General features: G+C 41.0%; 1 protein-coding gene and 1 long non-coding RNA gene across 4 annotated transcripts in view; one reads left to right on the forward strand and one right to left on the reverse strand.

Annotated features, from left to right (window-relative positions):
- The window catches only part of SPATA7 (spermatogenesis associated 7), a 41604-nt gene extending 30084 nt beyond the window's left edge, over positions 1 to 11520 (forward strand). For all 3 annotated transcript variants that reach the window (XM_066998235.1, XM_066998234.1, XM_013182558.3), the window contains 7 exons: positions 3849 to 4327; positions 4495 to 4561; positions 5816 to 5886; positions 7539 to 7592; positions 8984 to 9061; positions 10305 to 10362; positions 10697 to 11520. In XM_066998235.1, coding sequence (XP_066854336.1) covers positions 3849 to 4327; positions 4495 to 4561; positions 5816 to 5886; positions 7539 to 7592; positions 8984 to 9061; positions 10305 to 10362; positions 10697 to 11170 — 1281 coding nt within the window. In that variant the 3' untranslated portion in view covers positions 11171 to 11520. The remainder of the gene's footprint in view (positions 1 to 3848; positions 4328 to 4494; positions 4562 to 5815; positions 5887 to 7538; positions 7593 to 8983; positions 9062 to 10304; positions 10363 to 10696) is intronic.
- Positions 7503 to 19484, reverse strand: LOC136790957 (uncharacterized). The gene is made up of 2 exons (XR_010831950.1): positions 13089 to 19484; positions 7503 to 13010 (listed from the first exon to the last, which is right to left on the reverse strand). It is a non-coding gene; the product is annotated as an uncharacterized lncRNA (long non-coding RNA).
- Positions 19485 to 20438: the final 954 nt, after the last annotated feature.

Raw genomic sequence — 20438 nt, forward strand, 5'->3', positions numbered from 1 at the left:
AGAGACATGCAAATAATTTTCTGAAACATCAATGACAAATTGCAGACAAACATTATCTTGCATTCCTTAAAATCTTTTTGAAGTCAGCAAGATAGTTCCTTGTTCCTGATACTGTTTGTATATCCAAAGGCTGTACTCCCTGCCTGTTTCTGTTTGGGCCTTAAAGGTTTAGCCCAGGAAAAGGGGTTCAAAGACATCCTTCTCAGTACTCAAATGAATGCATCTCAAGATTGACACAAATATGGCTGTGGTTTGTGGTTCTACTAGCTAGTCACTACCTTGGCTACTGTTATACTTATGACATGTTTGAGAAGAAGAAACTTGTCCTAAGCTTCCTCAAAAATAAGGAAAGCTTAAATTTAGAATATTGCCATTTTTACGATATCCTTTTGTCTTGTTTTAGGATCAGCTCTACTGAATCCAAGAAACAGAACATGTGGCTTTCATGAGTAGTTGGCACATTAACATCTTTTGGTTTATTTTCTTTGTTGTTGTTGTTTGTATATTGCGAGGCACCAGTCATCATCCTATGTTAACAAATGCTTCTACAATCTGATTTATTTTGCAGCTTCATGAACTATTTTAATCACTGAGAGTAAAAAGTACACAACAAAAATTAAGCTGTTTTTAATACATGCTGAAGAGTGTAGAATTAGCTTTTCAAAATATCTGTATAGGTGGATTCTGAATCTTTCCAGTCTTATCTGTTTTCTGTAGTGTTGAGCTGCCACTGCAATTATTTTATATGCAAACAATCACACTGGTAAGCCTTACTATGCTGCTTGCTAAAACAAGGATTTGTTTGGCATTGTTGCTACATGTTATCAGTTCAGCATTTAATTGTGCTGTAGTCGTAAAATTAAGTTCACTAATGTGATACACCATCAAGAAAGGCTTATTTTGGCTCAGCTAACTAAAAAAAAAATGCCTCTTTGCATCAGCAGCTGTGCACATTTTGGGGGTACTGGAACAGCATGGATAGATATTAATGATTTGGGAGGAAATTGTGTGGAATTGTGAAGGAAATATACAGCATGACAGCAGTGTGTTCTGTGATTTCATTTTGATGGTAAACTAACTGCATTTTTTAATATTCCTCTTAAACAGCATTTACTGCATGCTGCAAAATGTATATTATTTGAGTTTTAATTTAAAATCCCAAGCAGTTCTGAAAGGAAAAAAAATAGAATAGTGTAGATTCAAAGCAATAACAGTAGCAGTTTATGAGATGATCCAACATTTATACAGGGAGAGTCATTGCTTAGAACTTTTAAGAACACATCGTTTAGAAATTGAACAGTAGAATAGAAGATCTATGAATATTTACAAGTTATACTATGTATTACATAGTTTAATATATATTACCGGCTTACTAGTAATATATAATCATCCTATACTGTATATTATTAGGCTACAGTGTCATGAATTTTCAACAAATGTACAAGGAGTTCCAAGTGTCTTTACTTTTCCTGCAGCACACCTACATCCCCCAAGTGGGAGGCTTCAGAAGTCTCACAGCAGCTATTGATTACCTTGCAAAATTCCTATTATTTGCTGAGATGGTGAAGGCATATCTACAAGTTAATTTCTGTGTTAGAAGTTGAATTTTCTTATGAAACGCCTCTATTTGTATACATCTATTTAAATCTTACAGCATTTGGTGAAGCAGCTGCCCTGGAGCTTTGTGAACTGAATGTAAGGAACAGTAAAATCATTGTTTTAAGAGGTCTGACTATTTAATTAGACATGAACTGAATTGATTTGGGTTTGTAGCTGTTGATTTTGAATTGGGCTTTGTCAGATGTTATTTTATTTTAGCTGTTATTTTGTCTTGTGTTATACTGCTTGCATGGTGTGGCCATGAGATTTGTCCCACTCTACTCTGCACTGATGTGGCCTCACCTTGAGTACTGTGTGCAGTTTTGGGCACCACAATATAAGAAGGACATAAAACTATTAGAGACCATCCAAAGGAGGTCTTCAAAGATAGTGAATGGTTTAGAGAGCAAGATGCATCAGGAGCAGCCAAAGTCCCTTGGTTTGTTCAGCCTAGATGGGAGGAGACTGAGGGGAGGCCTCATGGCGGCCTGCAGCTCCCTCACGAGGGGAGCGGAGGGGCAGGCGCTGAGCTCTGCTCTCTGGGGACAGCGACAGGACCCGAGGGAACGGCATGGGGCTGGGACAGGGGAGGGTCAGGCTGGGTGTAGGGAAAGGTTCTGCAGGTTGGGCACTGGTACAGGCTCCCCGGGGATGCGGTCACGGCACCGAGTCTGCTGGAGCCAAGCAGCTTTTGGACAACATTCTTGGACGTATGGTTCAATTTTATATGGTAGTCCTGTGCAGACCCAGGAGTTGGACTCGATGATCCATGTGGGTCCCTTCCAACTCAGGATGTTCTATGATTCTGTGAGATGTTCCAGAACAACATTACCCTCACAGCTTCTGGACCTCACTGTGCCAGGACCTAGGAGCAAGCACCTTCTCTGGTAGTTGTGCTGCCAGGTAGCTTTAATACCCACACGAGTCATCTCTTCTCCATCACGCAGCTGTGTGTAACAGAACTTGCATGGTATAAATACATGTGGATGAAATTAAAATAGCTTATAGAAAGTTTTCTTGCTTTTAGGCTTCTGGTTTAATTTCCTAACTCTGCAATATGGCCATCCTTGGAGATCATAAAATGTCATACGTACCCTTCACTGATAACATTTTCAATGCATGGTTGTGTGTTAGGTAGGAAAAGAATACACAATAGCTGTATTGCTAAGATGCTTCCTAACTGTTCAGACACACTATAAAGCACATTTATTAGCACACATACACTGCCCATGTATTTATACTTTCAACTTGGAAATTTTTCAAAGTTCTCTTAGGATAGAAATCAAATTTCTTTCTATTGAATTGTTCCTCCTCATCTTACCAAAAAAAAATAAATCTTCAAATGCCAGTTAGATTTAGCTATGTTTCTGTCTTAGCTTTGGCACAGTGTCATAATACAGTTCAGGAATATTGATGAATTTTTAAGCATTAAGATTTTCATTTTTTTTCAGAAAGCAGAAAAAGATAGTATGGTCTTTCCAAATAATTCGTTTTTTTTTTAACATTTCTCAATGACCTACTTAGTTTTCAAATTTTGATTTCACGTTATTAGTTCTTTTCTTATCTCTGTCATTAGCATGGTGTTACTCAATGCTTAGTCTTACTAAAATTGAAATAATTGGAAAAAAATTTACAGCCCTACCAAAGATGTGAATCTTCCACCTATAGGCAAAAGAAGAGGGTTACACAGGGAATAAACAGCTAGTTACAAATTTTCTTACTCTGTGTCTTAAGCCACATTACAGTAGTTTCCGTGTTGGTCTAAGATGAGTCCGTGAGTGGTGCCCCTTACCAAATGTACATCTTATAAAGATAGCCAGCATTTGATAATAGGGTTTGGAGAGAAAGGTAACAACTCCACACTTGAAGGTAATTGTGGATAATGTCTATTTACCTTCCTTTGCCCGGGCAGTGCAAACAGAGCATACCCATATAAAATAATGTGCCTCAATTCAACAATTATTAGTTCCTTGACTTTTAAAAATGTATTACAGTTTTGGACTAAAATGATTGAACCTCCTGGTTTGATGTAGCCATCGCTATTCTATAAGAAAGCACCAATCTTTTCACATAAAGGTGTTAAGACTTGTTAGCTCTGGAGCTGCTCTGAAACCAGTTTGATTGTAGGAAACTGGAGTTTTCTTACAAAGAAAATACCTCCAAGTTGGTAGCAATAATAACTGCGAGTGCCAACTTGAAAAAAGCTGGTAAGTTGCAAACCAATCAAATCTTGTTTTATTTTTTTCTAGAGTCCCTTGGAAGCAGAAGACAAAGACAGTCTGTTCCCCTCTGTTCAGCATGCACAGTACCTGTCAAGAGCACTGTCACCTTACGGCGAGCATGGCTTGGTTCACTCCAGTCCAGTAAAACATACCAGAAAACATTCTCGGAATACATCTAACACATCTAACTCAAACTCATGTGTCAGTACATCAAGTACACCAAGAAAACACTCCGGAGTTTCAAGCAGTTGCTCTTCTGGTAGTTTTGTGAGCATTGGTCGTTCCCAGAGGCATCAGGATAGGAACTCCAAAGTATACAGTGGGGATCTTCTAGACAGGCACTCTGAATTATTTACTGGAAGCCGAAAACCTTTTACTCCACGCACCTTAATATCAGATGCTAAATCCGTCCTGTCAGAGTACAGGTATTACACTCCTGCTCGAAGGAAAAGGAAAAATCGCTGCAAGCGGCATGTGGAAGCTGAAACACAGACTGATGTGATCAGGTACAGAACTTAAGTCTTTATTTTGAAACCATGGAATTTAGCTGTTATCATAATTGTATCTTAATAAAAGCAACAAATTCTGTTCTCATTTACATATGTATAGAGGCAGAATAATTACTCTGAAAATATTTTAGATATACTATCTAACACATCTCTAAATTTTGTAGCTTTCCAACTACAGACAAAGCATCTGGGAGAAAAGTTATGACTGAACAGCAGAGGATGACAGTGAAGGTAATAAAATCATCATCAATCAGTCAGGGTACTTTTCCCACACCCTTCACCATCATTTTGGGGTATATACTTCATCTCTGACATAGAACTGAATTAAGTTTCATTTTCTTTATTGTCATGAGATGAATTAGTTATGTGGAGGTGAGAGAGTTTCAGAAGAACAAGCAGAAACAGCAGGAAAAAATACTTAGATGTGTGAAGAGAGCTTGGAACATTACAAAATTTTTGAAGGGTACCCCCTTCCCCGAAGTTTTACAAGTGCACCAGTGTGCTTAATTAAGGACATAGATAATTGGTACATAATTTTTCAGCAGAAGAAAGTGTGTCTGTAACAACAATTTTTTCTATATTTTTACATTGGGTAATGTACACATAAAGCCTTTGATGAAAGAATTGGAACAAAGGAATCCCTTCCTCTGACTAAACAACCAAACCAGCAAAGCGAGGATATTTTTCTTGCTATTGTTTGCTTTCTGTCTTGCTTAATATGTCTGAATTTTGTAATGAACAATCATATCACTTCAAATCCTACCTGCTCCTAGTATTTTATATTACAGTCACAGATATGTTTGGACTTTCTTCCTGAATAAGGGGTACAAGGTCAGACTATTTGTGTCTCTGCCTTAATAAGACAAGTAATTACGGACGAGATGAGAGAAAACGTTTTTATAGCTTTACTGAAAATGGAAGGGTAGCTACACCTGAATTGATCTACATCTGCAGTTGACCTCATTGAGAAATACAAATGATTATTCAGAAGGCTTCACACCAGTTCCATGAAGAACTTTTCATTTAATTTCGAAACTGTTACATCTGCTTTTTTCTTTGGCCATTGTAAGTCACAGCAGTAAGTTTGTAGCTTTACAGCAGCTTTTTCAGGGTATTATAATTTAAAATGCACGCAGTCAGCAAGTTTACTTTCCATCAATTTTGTGCATGCAGCTCAAGGTATGTGATCTAGACTGCCATTTCCTGCTTTTGCATACCGTATTTTTGCTACTCTACGGTTTTCAGAGGATTCATTTTTGCCATTTCAGGGGAGAAATGTTCCAGATCTCTTACATCCCCTGACTAAAATTTTAGATGTCAAAGCTGATGACTAATTGCTGCCATGTGTTTCAGTTTACTCAAAGTTTCTCAGAAAAGACAAAATTTGGAGGACTGCTTGGTCACAAATATTTATTAGGTTCATTTTAGCGGTAGAATTTGATGTGTATTTGCATTGATAATAAAGATTTTATTTCTGTGATGTAGGCTGGAGATAACAGATACGATGTGGATGAGCCTGAGAGAGGAATAGCTGCTTTTCCATACTCCTTCCTCAGGTGCGTGATTTACAGAAGGAATAAATATTTGAAGCATTCCTTCTTGCTTTTTATACAGCTTCTTCTTAGGGCAATAAGCTACTCCTGTCATTTCTGAGTTTCTTCTCACAGAACTTGTTTGTTCATTTGTTTTAGATCAATGGCCTTTCCCAACTTCAGAATTGTTTTCTTACAAAGTTCCACTGTAAAGCCAATTAAGAAAGAGAGCTCTAAAATACAGGATTTTATTATTATTATTATTATTTTGTTGGGAGTGAGACTGATGAGAAGTTAATACAGCTGTTAGTTATGAACATAAATCTGAACTTACAACCTATATATGTCATATACAGTGCTACACCTAAATACGGTTTTGGTATACCTTTCAGGAAAAAGGGTTTGCAGACATCCAGACTTTTGAATCTAAGATATGCCAGAGTTGCAGACCAGAAGCATTTCCCATATCTTTTTCTGAAGCTGTAACACTGAGCATTAGAATATTCTCTAAAATACAAGAACAGTGTTGGAAATCAGGCCTGAACCCACGGCTCCCAGCTGATTCTCCTTATTGCTGGCCTCAAAATCATGCTTTACTTGCTGATTTGCTCTCTGACCTTTCCATGGAAATCTGTAGAGCATGCTTGTAGATAAATGACTTGAGCATTCTCCTTCAATCTATCTCCTGGAATTTCCATGTTGAAGAAGGGAATTGAATCTGAGGAGCCAGCAAAATCTTCTTGATTCCTAAAGGAACAATATAAATATATAAGAGAAGGAAGGTGCATCAAGAGAGATCCCAGGTTCACGTAGGTGCATCAGTGCAGCCCCAAATTAAGGAAGTCCTAGCTCCGGAGACGTACTTTCAGGCATAAACCTGTACCTGGCATTCCTAAGGGTTTAGGAGTCAGTGTACAGTGTAACAGCAGGTATTTTAAAAATAATAATAAAAATCTCAGATGCTTTTAATCCTTTGTTGTGTGAGGCACTCGGGTGCTAAGTTACTTAGATCTATAAGCTCCGTTCTTTCAGTTGCAGACCTGCAAACTCCATATGGTATATTTAAGATAGATCTGTCACAGTTCTTCTATAGATCTGGTCCAGAGAGTAGCACTTGGGCTTTCATCCTCCCTTTTTCTACTTCATACAGTCCTGTCTTCTTCATTTGTACATCAGCACCTGGTGACACTGTTTTTATCCAGTACAATTTGTATGTTATGCACTCTATCCCTTCGTGTACTTGTGTTTGATATTTTGTACAGTAGAGCAGTAGTCACAAGCTACTCCTGAAAATCTACTGTGTGTTAAAGAACATAGGGAGTCTTATGTGATTAAGTATCAAATCATGTTACACTGAAATCACTTTTTATGGGTAATGGACTTGTGTATAGCATCTGAAGTAACACTGAGGTCTTTCTGAGTTACCAGAGCACTGCATCTAGTGAGCTATTAAAATACTCTTGAACTAGAGTCTTCAGACTTCAATGTAGGCAGTGGGTTTTGCTATTGGAGTAGGATTTGGCAGCTTTTTGTTTTTTTGGTATTTTTTTCTTCCAAGAAGTATAATGGGGATAATGGCACAGGATGGCCCCAGAAGAGAGTCAGCTGCAAAGTACTACAAAGGGTTTACACAATGTTGCTTTCTGCTATTTCTTATCCTTTGATTTTCTGATTAGAGAGACATCGCTGTATTCTGAGCAGCCATCTGCAAGGACGAATATCGAGGCGGAGTAAGTATACTTGCACCATTCTCCTGCTAGTTTGCAACAATAAACTAGAAACCCTTCCTCAGAACTGTTGAACTTGAAACAGTGAATAAGCACTCAGAGTAAGCTGTTGTTCGCAATCTACAGTAACACTGATGTGGATATGAATTGCTATAAAATAGTTAATGGAAGATTTAGACTATTACTATCCAGTGGCTACACTTTAAATGCTTCCAGTTCTTTTTGAGACAAAAAGCTGTCTGAAGCAAATGTTAGTAAGATAAAATGTCGAGTTGAGGGGCTTTCTTACTAAATTTCTGCTCTGAAACTTGATGACAATTAAAAGAGGTTTGAGTTGTATTCAGAAACACTGCCACTGCTTTCTCCTGTGACCTTGGGAAAGCTCTTTAATTTCTTTATGCTTTAGTAGGCTTGTTCTTCCCTAACTTTAAGGATGTATTATAGGTCATCTATGGTTATCTTTCTTCTTTGACTGTAGAGGGAACCAAAATTACAATCTTCAGACTGGATGACAGTTTTTACTTAATCATGCAAGCTGTATCCCATTTTTTATTTTCTGTTTAATAAGACTGGTTCTGTTTATTAGGGATGATTCTGTAGAGCTTGTTTGGATGGATACACTGGGATATTTAGAAGGATGCTATGAAAGAGAAACAATAGTGAAATCTTTTATTTTCCTTTTTTTCTGAGGGGGAGGAAAAGGGAGTGGGTTGTTTTCTAAACAGAACTTAAAAGTTTTGGAGAGTGCCCCATTTAGATTGCTCGATTGGCATCAGTCAGGCTTTAAGTGGTATTCCAAAGGGGGGAAAAAGAGAGAAATGTAATCAAAGAGGAGAAAGCCACCTCTAACGAGGATTTGGTACATCAAAGAGTTGTTGTTTGAAAGGAATGGAGGCTGCCAATAAGTACCTATTTTACTGAGCTCCCACTGAGTACTAGAAATTCCAAGTTGCAGTCAGATTCTCTAGAAGCTCCTTTGGAAGCCTTTTACTCAGAGCACCAAGCTGCAATATTACACTTTCTTCCTCGTTTGTATGCCTTTCTGTTTGAGTGCAAAGCTGCTTGTAAATGCTCTCCAAGATTTGGCTGTTTCCTCACAGGCTCTCACTGCTAGTTTATACCACAACAGGAAGATAACAGAAACGTGGAACACCGCAGTGCTCTTTCTAGTATTGTGACAATGTACACAGTTTTTTTTATTATTATTTTTTAAATTGAATGAAGGGCTAAGTTTGTCCGGGTAGAATGATCTTTTTGAAAAATGACTGTTGGTGCTAAGATCTATATGATGTTCTTAATAACATCTCCCATAAAGGTAATCATACGTACTGCATCGTCTGATAGGTGTCTATATATTTAAACGTTTAACATTGGGTTTTCTGTTCTTCCTTCAGAGAAGATGACCTTTTATATTTAACTTTCATTGAAGATGTAACAAATGAAATTCTTAACCTTGGGCTGTTTTCTAACAGGTAGGTTATGGTTGTTTTCAAGTTTATAATGCTATGTCAGAAATATGTGGAACTCTGTAAGAAAGGGAAGTAGTAATTATTGAGTTCCCTTTAAGAACATATAAATACCCAGTTACCCTTTGCTTTTGCTTTATTTCCTTTTCTTTTTTGCTTTATTATAAGAAAAGAGGACTGGGAAAGTCTTGTGGGTCATCTACTTCAGTCTGCTGCGATGTACCATGAGATGCAGCCTCTATTAGAAACTGACCTGAAAGCCTATGTGGGATAATGCTAAGAAGAAATCATTTTACTCCGCAAGATGTAAAATAATTATTAAAAATGTAAAATTATTAATCTTTCACACAATATGTCCTCCATTGCCCTTCTGTCCTTGTTCCTGTACCAGTATGAATCCAACCTTCACCATGGGTTGTAAAGGATTACATACTGTTCCAGACAAGGGTTCACCAGTTACTAAATATTTTTTTTTTATACTTAAACAGTAAGGTATTATACAATTCCTGAATTTGAGTAGTAGTCACAAAATCTTTACTTAACCTGTTGATTCTGATAAAGAAGCCTCTATCAAATTCTGAGAAATTCCAAGAGCAGTCTCCCTCTGGTTCTTTTTTTTACAGTAATGTCTTCCCTTAAAACTATTTTTAAACTTACCTTTTTTTTCCTTTTTTTTAAATAATTTCTAATGTAAACTAGATTAAATTCACCTGACCTTCTAGAAATCTGTTCCTGTGACTGTTACCTTAGTTGCCACAGGACACTTCCTCTGTGTTGAAATTTTCTCTTATCCTGTCACCATTTTGTAAGCAATGGAAGAAGGTTCTCAGGGCTGAGGACTTGTCTCTGGATTTTTTCTGAACCTGGATTTTATTCCTTCCCTTTACTTACACTTGTATCAGCCACTGTGGTGCACCTTGGAGATTTTGGGTGCTTCAGCATGACAGCAGAATTGCCACTGGACTGTTGGTTTCTCCCCCTACATAGCTTCAACAGAGCAAAACTACCCAGAGCTGTGCTACCAGTTGTCCCACGGTTAGTGTCTGCTGCCCAAAGCTGGACCTGCTGAGCGCTGAGTCCAGTGGGATTCAGGCTCCAGGTAGCCCTCTTTGTGGGAGAGCATAATTGAAACAATCTTAATGGTTCCACTTGGTTAAGAAATTAAAATCAAGAACTAGGGTCATTAGTTTATGTAGACATCTAAAAAGATGCTTTCTTTCCTGTTAAGTGGTTTAATTTTTATTTGTAGAGTTCTGGAACAATTGTTTGAGTGTCATATAGAAGAAAACAAGAACCGTTTGGATGAGGTAGGTACTGCCTCTAGAATATTCTCACTTTCTGTATGCGACTTTAGTGATGTTTACAAAGCAGAGAGGAAAGCTGCTGGCATATTTGCTGATTTATGTAACTAGGATGCTCAGTGGGGAGCATCTTTCTCTATAAACGAGAGATTTGCAGACTCCTGATCTACCACAATCCAAGAGTCAGGCACAGTCACAAAACAGTGACAACAGTCAACTCCGTTTAGTGCCTGTTGCTGTATAATTGTTTGCAAGCAGCTTCCATCTCTTTATGTTTGGACGGAGCCCTGAGTTTTGGGCAGGTGGAGAGGTGTCACCCCTTTGTTCCTTCACACCCTAGAGCAAGATGCGGCACCTGTTGGATGTGCTTAAAGCAGACCTCAGCTGCAGCACTGAGGAAATCCAGACGGACTGGGAAGCCGTGGACTCGCTGGACCTGGAAGAGTTTAATATGATGGAAGAGCCTGAGTTGACTAGTAAAAGACAGAGGCAAAGGAAAGCTACAAAAAGTGAAGAATTCCTTACAACCATGGATTTATTACTAAAGGAACCAAGCACATGCGAATTGCCAGTATGCAGTGAAAATTCAAAGGAGACACGGAGTAAGGATGACTTTTTGGAAGATGTTGCTGAAATGAAGAACGCTGAGGCAGAGTCTCACTCTTATGTGAAATCTGAAGACCCAGACACTTCACCCTCATGTGAGGCAACTTTAAACTTGATTACTTGTGACAGTGAGCTGGAAGCCAATAAGGAACTTGATGATCTTGAGGAAAACTTTGCAGAGGTCCTTCAGATCTCACATGACTACTAACAGTAGCCAAAATTTAGCTGTTAAATGGGGATAAAGCTAGTTTTGTAGAGAACTGCCATTTGTTAAATAAAAAGTAAATTGTTTATCTTCGGTATTTCTGTTAAAACACAGATAAAGTCTCTCTAGCAGAGTATCAATTACTAATTAATGGGCATTAGTCTCTGTACTAATATAGACTGTAAAGGGTAAAGTGTCAGCTACAAAAATTCTTTGTATATTTTGCCTATAATTGTACAAGCCAGAACTAATTTATGAGAATATTAAGATGTATATTTTTAGAAAGCTGCAAGAGTAAGTTATGAAATATTTATTGTTTTTATTTATAACAAATAAATTAACTGATAACATTTCTAATGCAATTGTGGTCCATTCTATAAAGATCCAAAATTTTTGCAGTTTGCAATACTTCAATTTACCCACATCAAAAAATGGCATACTACATACCTGCGGAGCAGAGAGAGAACTGTTTGTCCATGCTGGAAGAAGGCAGCATTTTTCTTCTCTTAGTGCTCAGCGCGTTGTAAATCCCACTGGAACATGAAAGTCTTACACCTTTTTTCCTTTTACAGTACCTGTAGAATGTTAGAAACATGCTATCTCCTTGTATTAGCTGGGATGAAATAAGGCATGAGTGGGTAGGCAACGTCCCAAACATAAGGATTTCTTTCTGATGCTGCTGGATGATGATTCCTTCTTCCTCCCCCCACTATGAGCTGAATTGCCTTATTTCTTGTACCAACCAGCATGTAGAAAGAGCCACTTTGCAGTACTAGCTGCTGTCATTGTTTACTTAACCCCCTGTCAGCTTTCCTGCCAGAAAAGGACATTTATCTCTAGCTACTGCATATGGCAGCTCTTAAGCCATTTAATATGCAGCTTGCTTGTTTGTGTTACACACAGCTCTTGAGCTACTTAATCCTCATCCCTGATTCAGCTCGTATTTCTTGAAAGCGAAGACTCCAATGATTGTCACACTGCAGAGAACTAAAATGCACAGTTAAATTTCTTGCATTGATGGCAACCTTGGCATAGCATTCTGCAGTGAGCTTGGACTTCGATGACTAGGATTATCTAGTAGAAGAGACCTATCAGGCATCTTGTACAGCAAATGGAGGAAAGGTGATCTATTTTTTTTCTTTAAAGTTTAAATTGAAATTAACACATGCGTTGCACAACATCAGCTGAGAGTTCTTTGTCTAACCAGAGTGCAGTTATTACCTGGCACTCACGTTACTGCAGAATGGGCTCAGTAAGTTCTGAGGAGGGGCTAGGAAACAATACTGCCTTGCTGCATTTCAGGAGCTATAAGATGCCTTAGGAACTGGAAAAGCCTCTCCCCAAATATGTCTTAATCTGCTCCTCCAAGGACAAGCCCAAATGGTCAGAGTTCATCCATGTGCACTGACAGCTCTTACCACCTGCCTCTCCTGTGGCCCAAGAGGGTCTCAGAAAGTCTACTAAGCTAAGTCACTGATTGCAGTGTGCTGTAAGTAGCTCCAATAATCATTGAACACTGCTTTACTTTTGAAGCTCAAACTTTTTTGGAAAGAAAAAAAAAAATCTCCTAAGAATCTTCAACAAAAGCCTATCAAAAGCAACATTTCTGCCACTGGCACTGGCATTGCAGTACAGTACATGTTTTTAAAAAAATAAATAAAGAAAATACACTTTCCCGGCTGTCTTGGCCATGATAATAAATTACACTTGTTGACAATGACAGCAGAGTGTGTTTTATTTTAGCCTTGTACATGTGGCTGAGCAGATGGCCACTTGCCTTTCATCTGCCGTACTCAGCTGGCTATCTTGTAGATCTGGCCTGCAGCTTGAGCGCCCCGGCTCCCTGAAAAGTGGGAAAGATAACGTGCATCCGTCCCTCAGAGCTTGTCTCATTGAAAATATTCGCAGCCAGAGGACTGACTCAGTATAGTGCAGGGAGGGTTTCTCCCTCATCACACGTGACTGAAACCCTTCTGCCATCCCCAGGGCAGCTCCCGTCATCTTGCCCCACAGAACTGAAGGGTGGGAGGCACCTAGGGAACTGTTGGCATAAACACAGGGTGACTGGCTAGGTCAGACATCTCCAAATGTAAAGCCTCTTTGCTCCTCTGCCACGACTTCACTGGCTCCTGGGGCCCTCCGTTCTGAGCATTGCTCAATAAGGGAATTAATTAATTTTTTTCCTATCACTACATTCTATAGCTTGCATGTCATCAAAAGGATCACTCAGCAAACTTTGGCTTGTGGTCAGCATAAGTCTGATTTAAGATTAATAAGATTTTCACATTAAAAATCTGAAAATTAAAAAACAAATAACACAGTAGTGAAAGTGCTCATGACTTCAGCACACAAAAAGGCGCGAGTAAGGACACAGTTATTTCCTGGAGCATGAGTAACACGAAAATAAAAACAGTTCCTTGACCACGTTTTCCTGTGATGAGCTGTCTGTCTGAATGCCAGTGACGTTTTATCTGGGTAGGTGGTAGTTAAAAGAGTAAGTAAATTCATTAAAACTGACCTTCGTAACGATGAACATGTCTTGGATACTGTGTGGATACCCACAGAGAACCCCAAGGCCACACGCCCGACACCCTAGCAGCTGGCGCAGTCAGCCCGGGTATGGACCGGGTTTGTCGTACAGCCGCTCCCACCAGATAGTGGGGAAAAACATTATAGATAAGCGTTATCAATACGAAATCAATTAACTTATCTAGCCTATAGAGCCAGAAGTAAATCAGGCTATCCAGGGCTTAAAACCTCCTTTTTATGCACGTTTACCTTAGGTGGTGCTTCAAGTAAGTTGTTTAAGCAATTTGATACGCAAGCCAGACCCACATCACCGATAAGATTAATCAACAGTGCGAGCTTTGTTTTCTCTCTGAGATTTTGGGTTAGTTAAAAAAAACAACTGGGGGGTAGGGGAAAACTTTTTTTTTTTTGTCTCATCACCTTGAGTTTCCTTTCCCTTGTTGCTACACTCAGGTCTTGGCACAAGCCCTAGCAGAACAAGGCAGTGGCACCAGCACTACAATCTGTTAGTAGCAGTCAGTGGCTGTGATCTGCTTCTGCCCAGACGTATGTGGGCGATAAACACCTGCATAACAACATCAGTGCTTACTTCAGATGACCAAAAGCTCACTATTGTTGCTCAGCTCCTTGACACAACAGTCTCTTATCTGTAAAGCCTGCAGTTTTGTCATCAGTGTGCTTGTTTTCAGAGGTAGGATTCTGCTTATTTACAAAGCAAAGCGGGGCTTTGGTCATCTGAAATAAAGATTGATGAAAGAAAAAGCTGCTTAGATGTCCTAGTGTTTTCCACAAAACAAAAAGAAAAACCTGCAAGCAAAACCCGAACTGAAATTTTATCCCTGCTCGACCCTGTGTCTAAGACACCCACCTACATATTTCATTTAGGCTTAGCTGCAGAATGACTCCAGGGACCTACTCCTCTGCTTTTCTTTACGTTTTTACATCATTTATAGCTACAGAACAGCTGTAGGATGATGCAGCAGCTCAACCGATAGTACTGCATAACTGAAACACAAGTGGCTCCATCAGACCTCTCCCCAGTGATGGGCAGAATCCAAAATTTAGTGCAGAAGCATGGGGATTTGGGAGGCCCCCAGCAGGAGCTTTGCATGTAGCAGGCGGCCGGGTTTGGGTTGCCCTTGGCAGGGGGTTCTCAGGCAGGGCTGGCAGCAGCTGTGGTGTGGGGGCATTGCCTCACTGTTGCGAATGAAACAGAAGCAGACGACTTCGTAGAGGAAGGGAGTCTCAAGGTCTCACGTTGAGAGGAAGAGAAGAAAGAAAAAAAGAAAAAGAATCAGAGGAGGGTAAAAAGGGTTATTTTTTTCTCAGCAACGGTCAGGTTTAGGAGTTGGAACAAGCATATTGGAGCCCTAGCATACTCCAGGCATTTCATTCGTAGCACCTAATGAAGGCTGTGTCACTGCAGTGAGCGCCCAGCTTCTGACCAACAAGGCGCCCCAGAAGCTGCCTTCAGTGCACAGTTCCCCCGGGCCTGAGTTCCCCTGTGCCTGGGGGAAGGAAAGAGAAATGTGAGAGGAAAGGAAGGGGAAAAAAAGGAAGCTTTAGTTAAACCATCCTTAATGAAAATGATAAGAACTACAGTCAGGTAGAAGTGGATGAAGTATACAAAGTTGGAGAACTCGCTACCAGTGGCCACTCAAGCACATTTTAGAGCTCCCTCAATTTTTCCTCCTCTGTATTGTAGCATTTGTCCACTGCAACAAAAGCATTTGAGACCTAAACAATACAATGAATAAAGGGAACAAACACATGACTGTAACTCAGGGTGTACTTCAGGAAGCATATGGCTATGGGAAACTGGTATCCCCCTTTAGTTTCCGACCATCAAAGGCAGGGCTGTCTGCTGATAAGCAAGCACTGCAGTTACAGGCTGACTCTAGAGCCACCAAACCGTGCTTCCTGGCCCTTCCCCAGCACTTAACCTGCTCTTCCTATGGACAGGCCTGCTCTCAGGAGCCAACATCTGGTATTGATGCAGATTACGAGGAACAGACCAGCAACCAGTGATATAAACAACAATTTCTCACTCCAAAATAACGTGCTAAATACTCACCAGCAGTCTAACCTTCCTGTTTTCTTTGTCAACAGTGAAACCTGCTTCATTCAGAAACAATCGACAGTTTCCATTCCAAGCAGCAAAGCAACTGATATGCAAACAGGTGAGTGGTAAATTAATCCACTGCAGCAGCAGCCCTTGCACACTGCATGGGTCACAACCAGTCAAGGGATCCAGTTTCAAAGCTTGTAAGTGGGTCCTGGGCCAGCGGAAGCTGAACATGTCCCAGGGAGAATGCATCGGGAAGGGAAAGCAGCAGCAGCACTTCTCACTTGCATGACAATTCATCACTCGAGCCACAGAGGGGCTGTAGCTCATCTCCACCTCGGCCACCTGAATGAAAACCTATGAGGACTTCAGGATGTCGGGCAGTCCATGAGCAGCAACAAGAAAAGTTAATTCAAGCGAAGGGAACTAAAATCAATGCCATATCTACCGGGCACAGGATCGTTCTCTGTAGAAAGCTTCCGAAGTGGCTGGGCTCTGTCTGCGTGCCTCATAAAGGAACTCATCTGTAACCCACCCACCTCACTAATTTCGGCAGAGAGCAAAGGGCAGGAGGTGCGCGGGACACCAAGGCGAGCACACACACAAGTTTCAGTTGTGCTCATCTTTTAGCCTGTTAGACTGGCCTGCAAAAGCTGGGGGATGTTGGAGAGACAGGACACAGCCCCGCTGGGAATAAGCACGGGTTACTTCGTGCAGTAGTTGTTTGTGATGCAGGCTGTAGTACACACGGCCTCCTGCACGGTCCTTCCAGCCCTATTCCACTGGTGGAATGAAATTAGACCTTGAGAAGGGCAAGTAAAGGCTACACAAATGGAGCAGGGAGGCATCTGAAACTTGAGAAACTCACACACCACCTCGGCCTGGCAGGCCGCAGAGCTATGCCGCCCCATTCTCACAGGGGACAGGCAGCGTGATCTGTAGCACGAGGTGCAGAGCTCTTTGCAGTTATCCCAAGAATTCGGCGAGCCTGTAGGACTCCCCTTACAGTATCTGTGCGAGGGCTGCAGCATACCTTACATCTCACAGCAGCCAGCAGCCCGTTCCAGGAGATGAATAACAGAACTATGAGGTGACCCCCAACTCTTCCCAGCTATCTGTTTCCCTCATGAGCATGTTCGCATGCCAAACAAGAAACTAAGCAACGTGTCAAAGGCCATCAGCTCTCCTGTCAGCCTAGGAATTCCTCACAGGGCCTCCGAGGAGTAGCCTCTACAACCAGAAATTCAGCTTGGAGGCATTTGGCACCCCGCATTTTCCTGATGTTTAGCACAAGCAAGACCAGAGATGACACAGACAGCTTAGGTTTGGGAGCTGACTATGGGGCTTCCCAAACGCTGGACAAAATCATCTCAGATAAGAATTGTAAAAGAAAGATTGCAGAGCTCCTCAAGCTCTGATCTGTTTGCCTTTCCTCAGAAACAAATGTGGACGGTGTGTCCTCCCCTCCCAACTTCAGAATCTCCCAGCTTTGCACAAGGGCTTTCCACTCACGTGTAGTCTTCTGAGGGTCCCCACTGTGACTTTCTATGGCATGCATTTTCGTCACGACTCTTCAATATTTGAACTTCTCAGAGCCTCTGGTTCACTTCATAGCACAATCAGATCTCCCCAAAGGGCTCTTGGGCACACCCCCTTCATGACCAGCTCCCTGTGGCCAGAGCCTTTACCCAAAGACGCATCTGACAGGTGAGAAACCAGCCCCCGCCACCAAGAAGCACCCACACGGACACCACACTCCAGTCACAAAGCTATGGGGTAGGTCAGAAATGGGCCAGGCTATCTCACAGTCAAAGTCATCTTCACAGGGATCAAGGCAATTCACCCGGTAATATTGGTGCAGTATTTCCAGTTTCCTTCAACAACGTAAATTAGCCTCAGTTCTGCTTATTTGACATTATTTAAATACCAGCGTCGTGCAGAGGGATAAGGCTGACCTTCTGTCCTGAAAACACCCTCAAACAAAGCACTTCCAGCTTGATGGCATAAATGCACTGAAAGTGCTAAAATCACCTTGGCAGCCCTCCTAACAGCAGGGCACTAAGGACAAATTTTGCTCTCAGTGCAGGGAGAGCACACAGTCAGCAATGCTCCTCGTCTTGGGCAGATTGTTTCTTAGCAGAGCACCAGAGCTACCCCCCTCATACCTGCTGTTTGCCCTCCTATTGCTCCTCCGATTAGGGTGGCTGTGCACCAGCTCCTTCTGTCCTTTAAAGCCTAAGAGCAACTTGGGAAGAATGCAAATCCTTCATCAACCATCTAAGTTTGTTTCTATTTTTGATGAACAACTGTTTTCCTCCTCTTTTCTAATTACACTTTGATTCTGACTACTAATGCAGTGTTTCCCCTCTCCTTATGAAGGAGAAAACAGAGGTCCCCTTTTGGTCAGGGCGCTGCTACTTCTCTTTTTCAAGCCAGAAGTAACCACCAAAGAAAAAACACTCAAATTTGCTGATTATTGTAGCTGCTCTGCCTCTCCAAGAGAGCTTTCAGGACTACTAGAATCAGGAAATAAAAATAATTTTGTATTGATAGTATGTCAGTGAAAGGACGGGCTTTCCTTAAACAGGAAAAATGAGGCAGTACAATTCCCTAAGATTCATAGTTTCAAATTAAATTGCCTCCCAAAATTCAGGGAGAAAAGTGAATGTTTGGTGACTGATTGAACGTAAAGTGATGGAGACCTACAGCTCCTGGCTTTCCAAAGACAACCTATATTTTTGAAATACAGGGTTAGCACCAGCTACTTATAAAGGCTCAGAGATGGTCAGCTGAGAGCAAATGAAATTATTTTTATATTGTTAAGGCGCAGGAAACTCGGATAAATCCTGATAAATCTGTTAAAATAATATCTTAAACATTATCAAAAAAACAAACAACAACAACAACAACAAAATAAAACTGTCTTCAACCTTCCTGAAGTTTTTTTGCTAAAGGTTTTGACAATGGAAAGACATTTTTGGCTTCAATCAGTCATGAATAGCATGGTATGTAGGCAGGAGACATCAGATACACATATGCACACACCGAAGTATGCGGTTCCTTCAAATCACTGATTATCAGCATTAACCAGGCTTGACAGGGGCTTTCTTCATAGGTACTTAACACCAGTGAAAATTCTTCATCTGCCTCTGGGCATGATAATTCCAGGTCTGTTCGTGGAAGGATTTGATGTCCTTCTAAATTTACGTAAGGCACATGATTGTCATTTTAGAAATGGCTAATAATAATAATAATAAACTGAACTAACAATCTTATATTAAGAAACCTCATCTGCAAGCCCTCCAAATATTTTTTGGTTATTTCGTTTATTACAGCAGATACCTAAAATCCACAGAAAAAGCAGGGCAGTAAATAATAATGGTTAGTATGTTGGGGACGGCAAATGTTTGGCTAAAATGTAGGTATCTGTCTGCAGGACTGTCATGCAGATCTTCATGCAGAGCCACTACTACGTGGCTCTGAAAAGCAAAGGTGTTTTGCGATAAAATAGTCCCAGGGCCACCCATTTCCTACTTACTCTTGGTTTTTCTTTGAATTAACGAGGCTACTTCAAAGCAACTGTAGTAATGACAGAACTAGACTTTCACTATCAGAACAAGCATTTCCCTAAGCACTTATGCTCCCCTGAAACCACAACACTGCCGTCACGTACAAGTGCTGACCACAGAAGGTTCACCTTGCCCAAGAGCCGAGAGAAATTACAGCAACACAGGGTACCTTGCTTTGTTCAGAGCTGATGAACATCCGTCTTTCATCCAGTTCTCACTCAGCTCCAACTCTCCTGCAACAGCTTCCCCCTTTTGGTACCTGCATCAGTGACATCATACTTGTGAATTGCGACCCTCCGCCAGCAGTTCTCTGGCTGCTGTAGGTAAACTGGCAACAACTTCGTGGCGCTGTGCAGCTTCTGTCTTCATGCAGAATCCAGCCTTCTGGGGATGTTCGTAGCAATATTGGAAGAGAGAAAACACAAATTTATATGGTGTCATCGATAACTGAAATGTGTTTAAAAAACAAACCAAAGCCGTATCCTGAATAGAGCAACTGTCCCACACAAAACCTCCAGCTAGTACCTAGCATCACTGAGTTTCGCACAGACTTCACCTATCTACAGCCATGCTAGATTTAAACAGCCCTAACAGCAGAAGGAGAGCTACTTCAGCTCTCCTGAGTCTCACCTGGTTGAGGAACCTCTCCTATTAGCTCCCCGTAGCTCCTCTTGTACCAAGTCCTCAAGCTCCCACCCAAGGAACGTGCCAGCTGCCTGTGCTAGACCCCAGAATCGCTATCAGCCAGCTCTGGCCACCATGAGGCTCTGCTGGCAATTTTGCAGTGGCTGGAAAATAACAGCTACAGTCCAAAAGGTTAGAGTAATTTTAGATCTAGGGGAAATTTTGGTTTCTAAGAGACCTTTCCCTCAGGTCCAAAACCAGTACAAATAATAGGTTTGATCAGAATTGCTGAGTGCTTTTTACCATATGCCTAGGACCCTGAGAAGTCATGCTTTCCTCTTGATTTTGGATTCATGCCAAGTAAGAGCATTTTGCACACACTGAACATTGCACAGGACATTCCCCAGGACTTGGGAATTGATCAGACAAGTATATAGATGGTTGGTAAGTTATCTTACCATTAGTGGGTTAATGCCATCAAACT

Source organism: Anser cygnoides, chromosome 5, assembly GCF_040182565.1.
Source record: "Anser cygnoides isolate HZ-2024a breed goose chromosome 5, Taihu_goose_T2T_genome, whole genome shotgun sequence".
Lineage (NCBI taxonomy): Eukaryota > Metazoa > Chordata > Aves > Anseriformes > Anatidae > Anser > Anser cygnoides.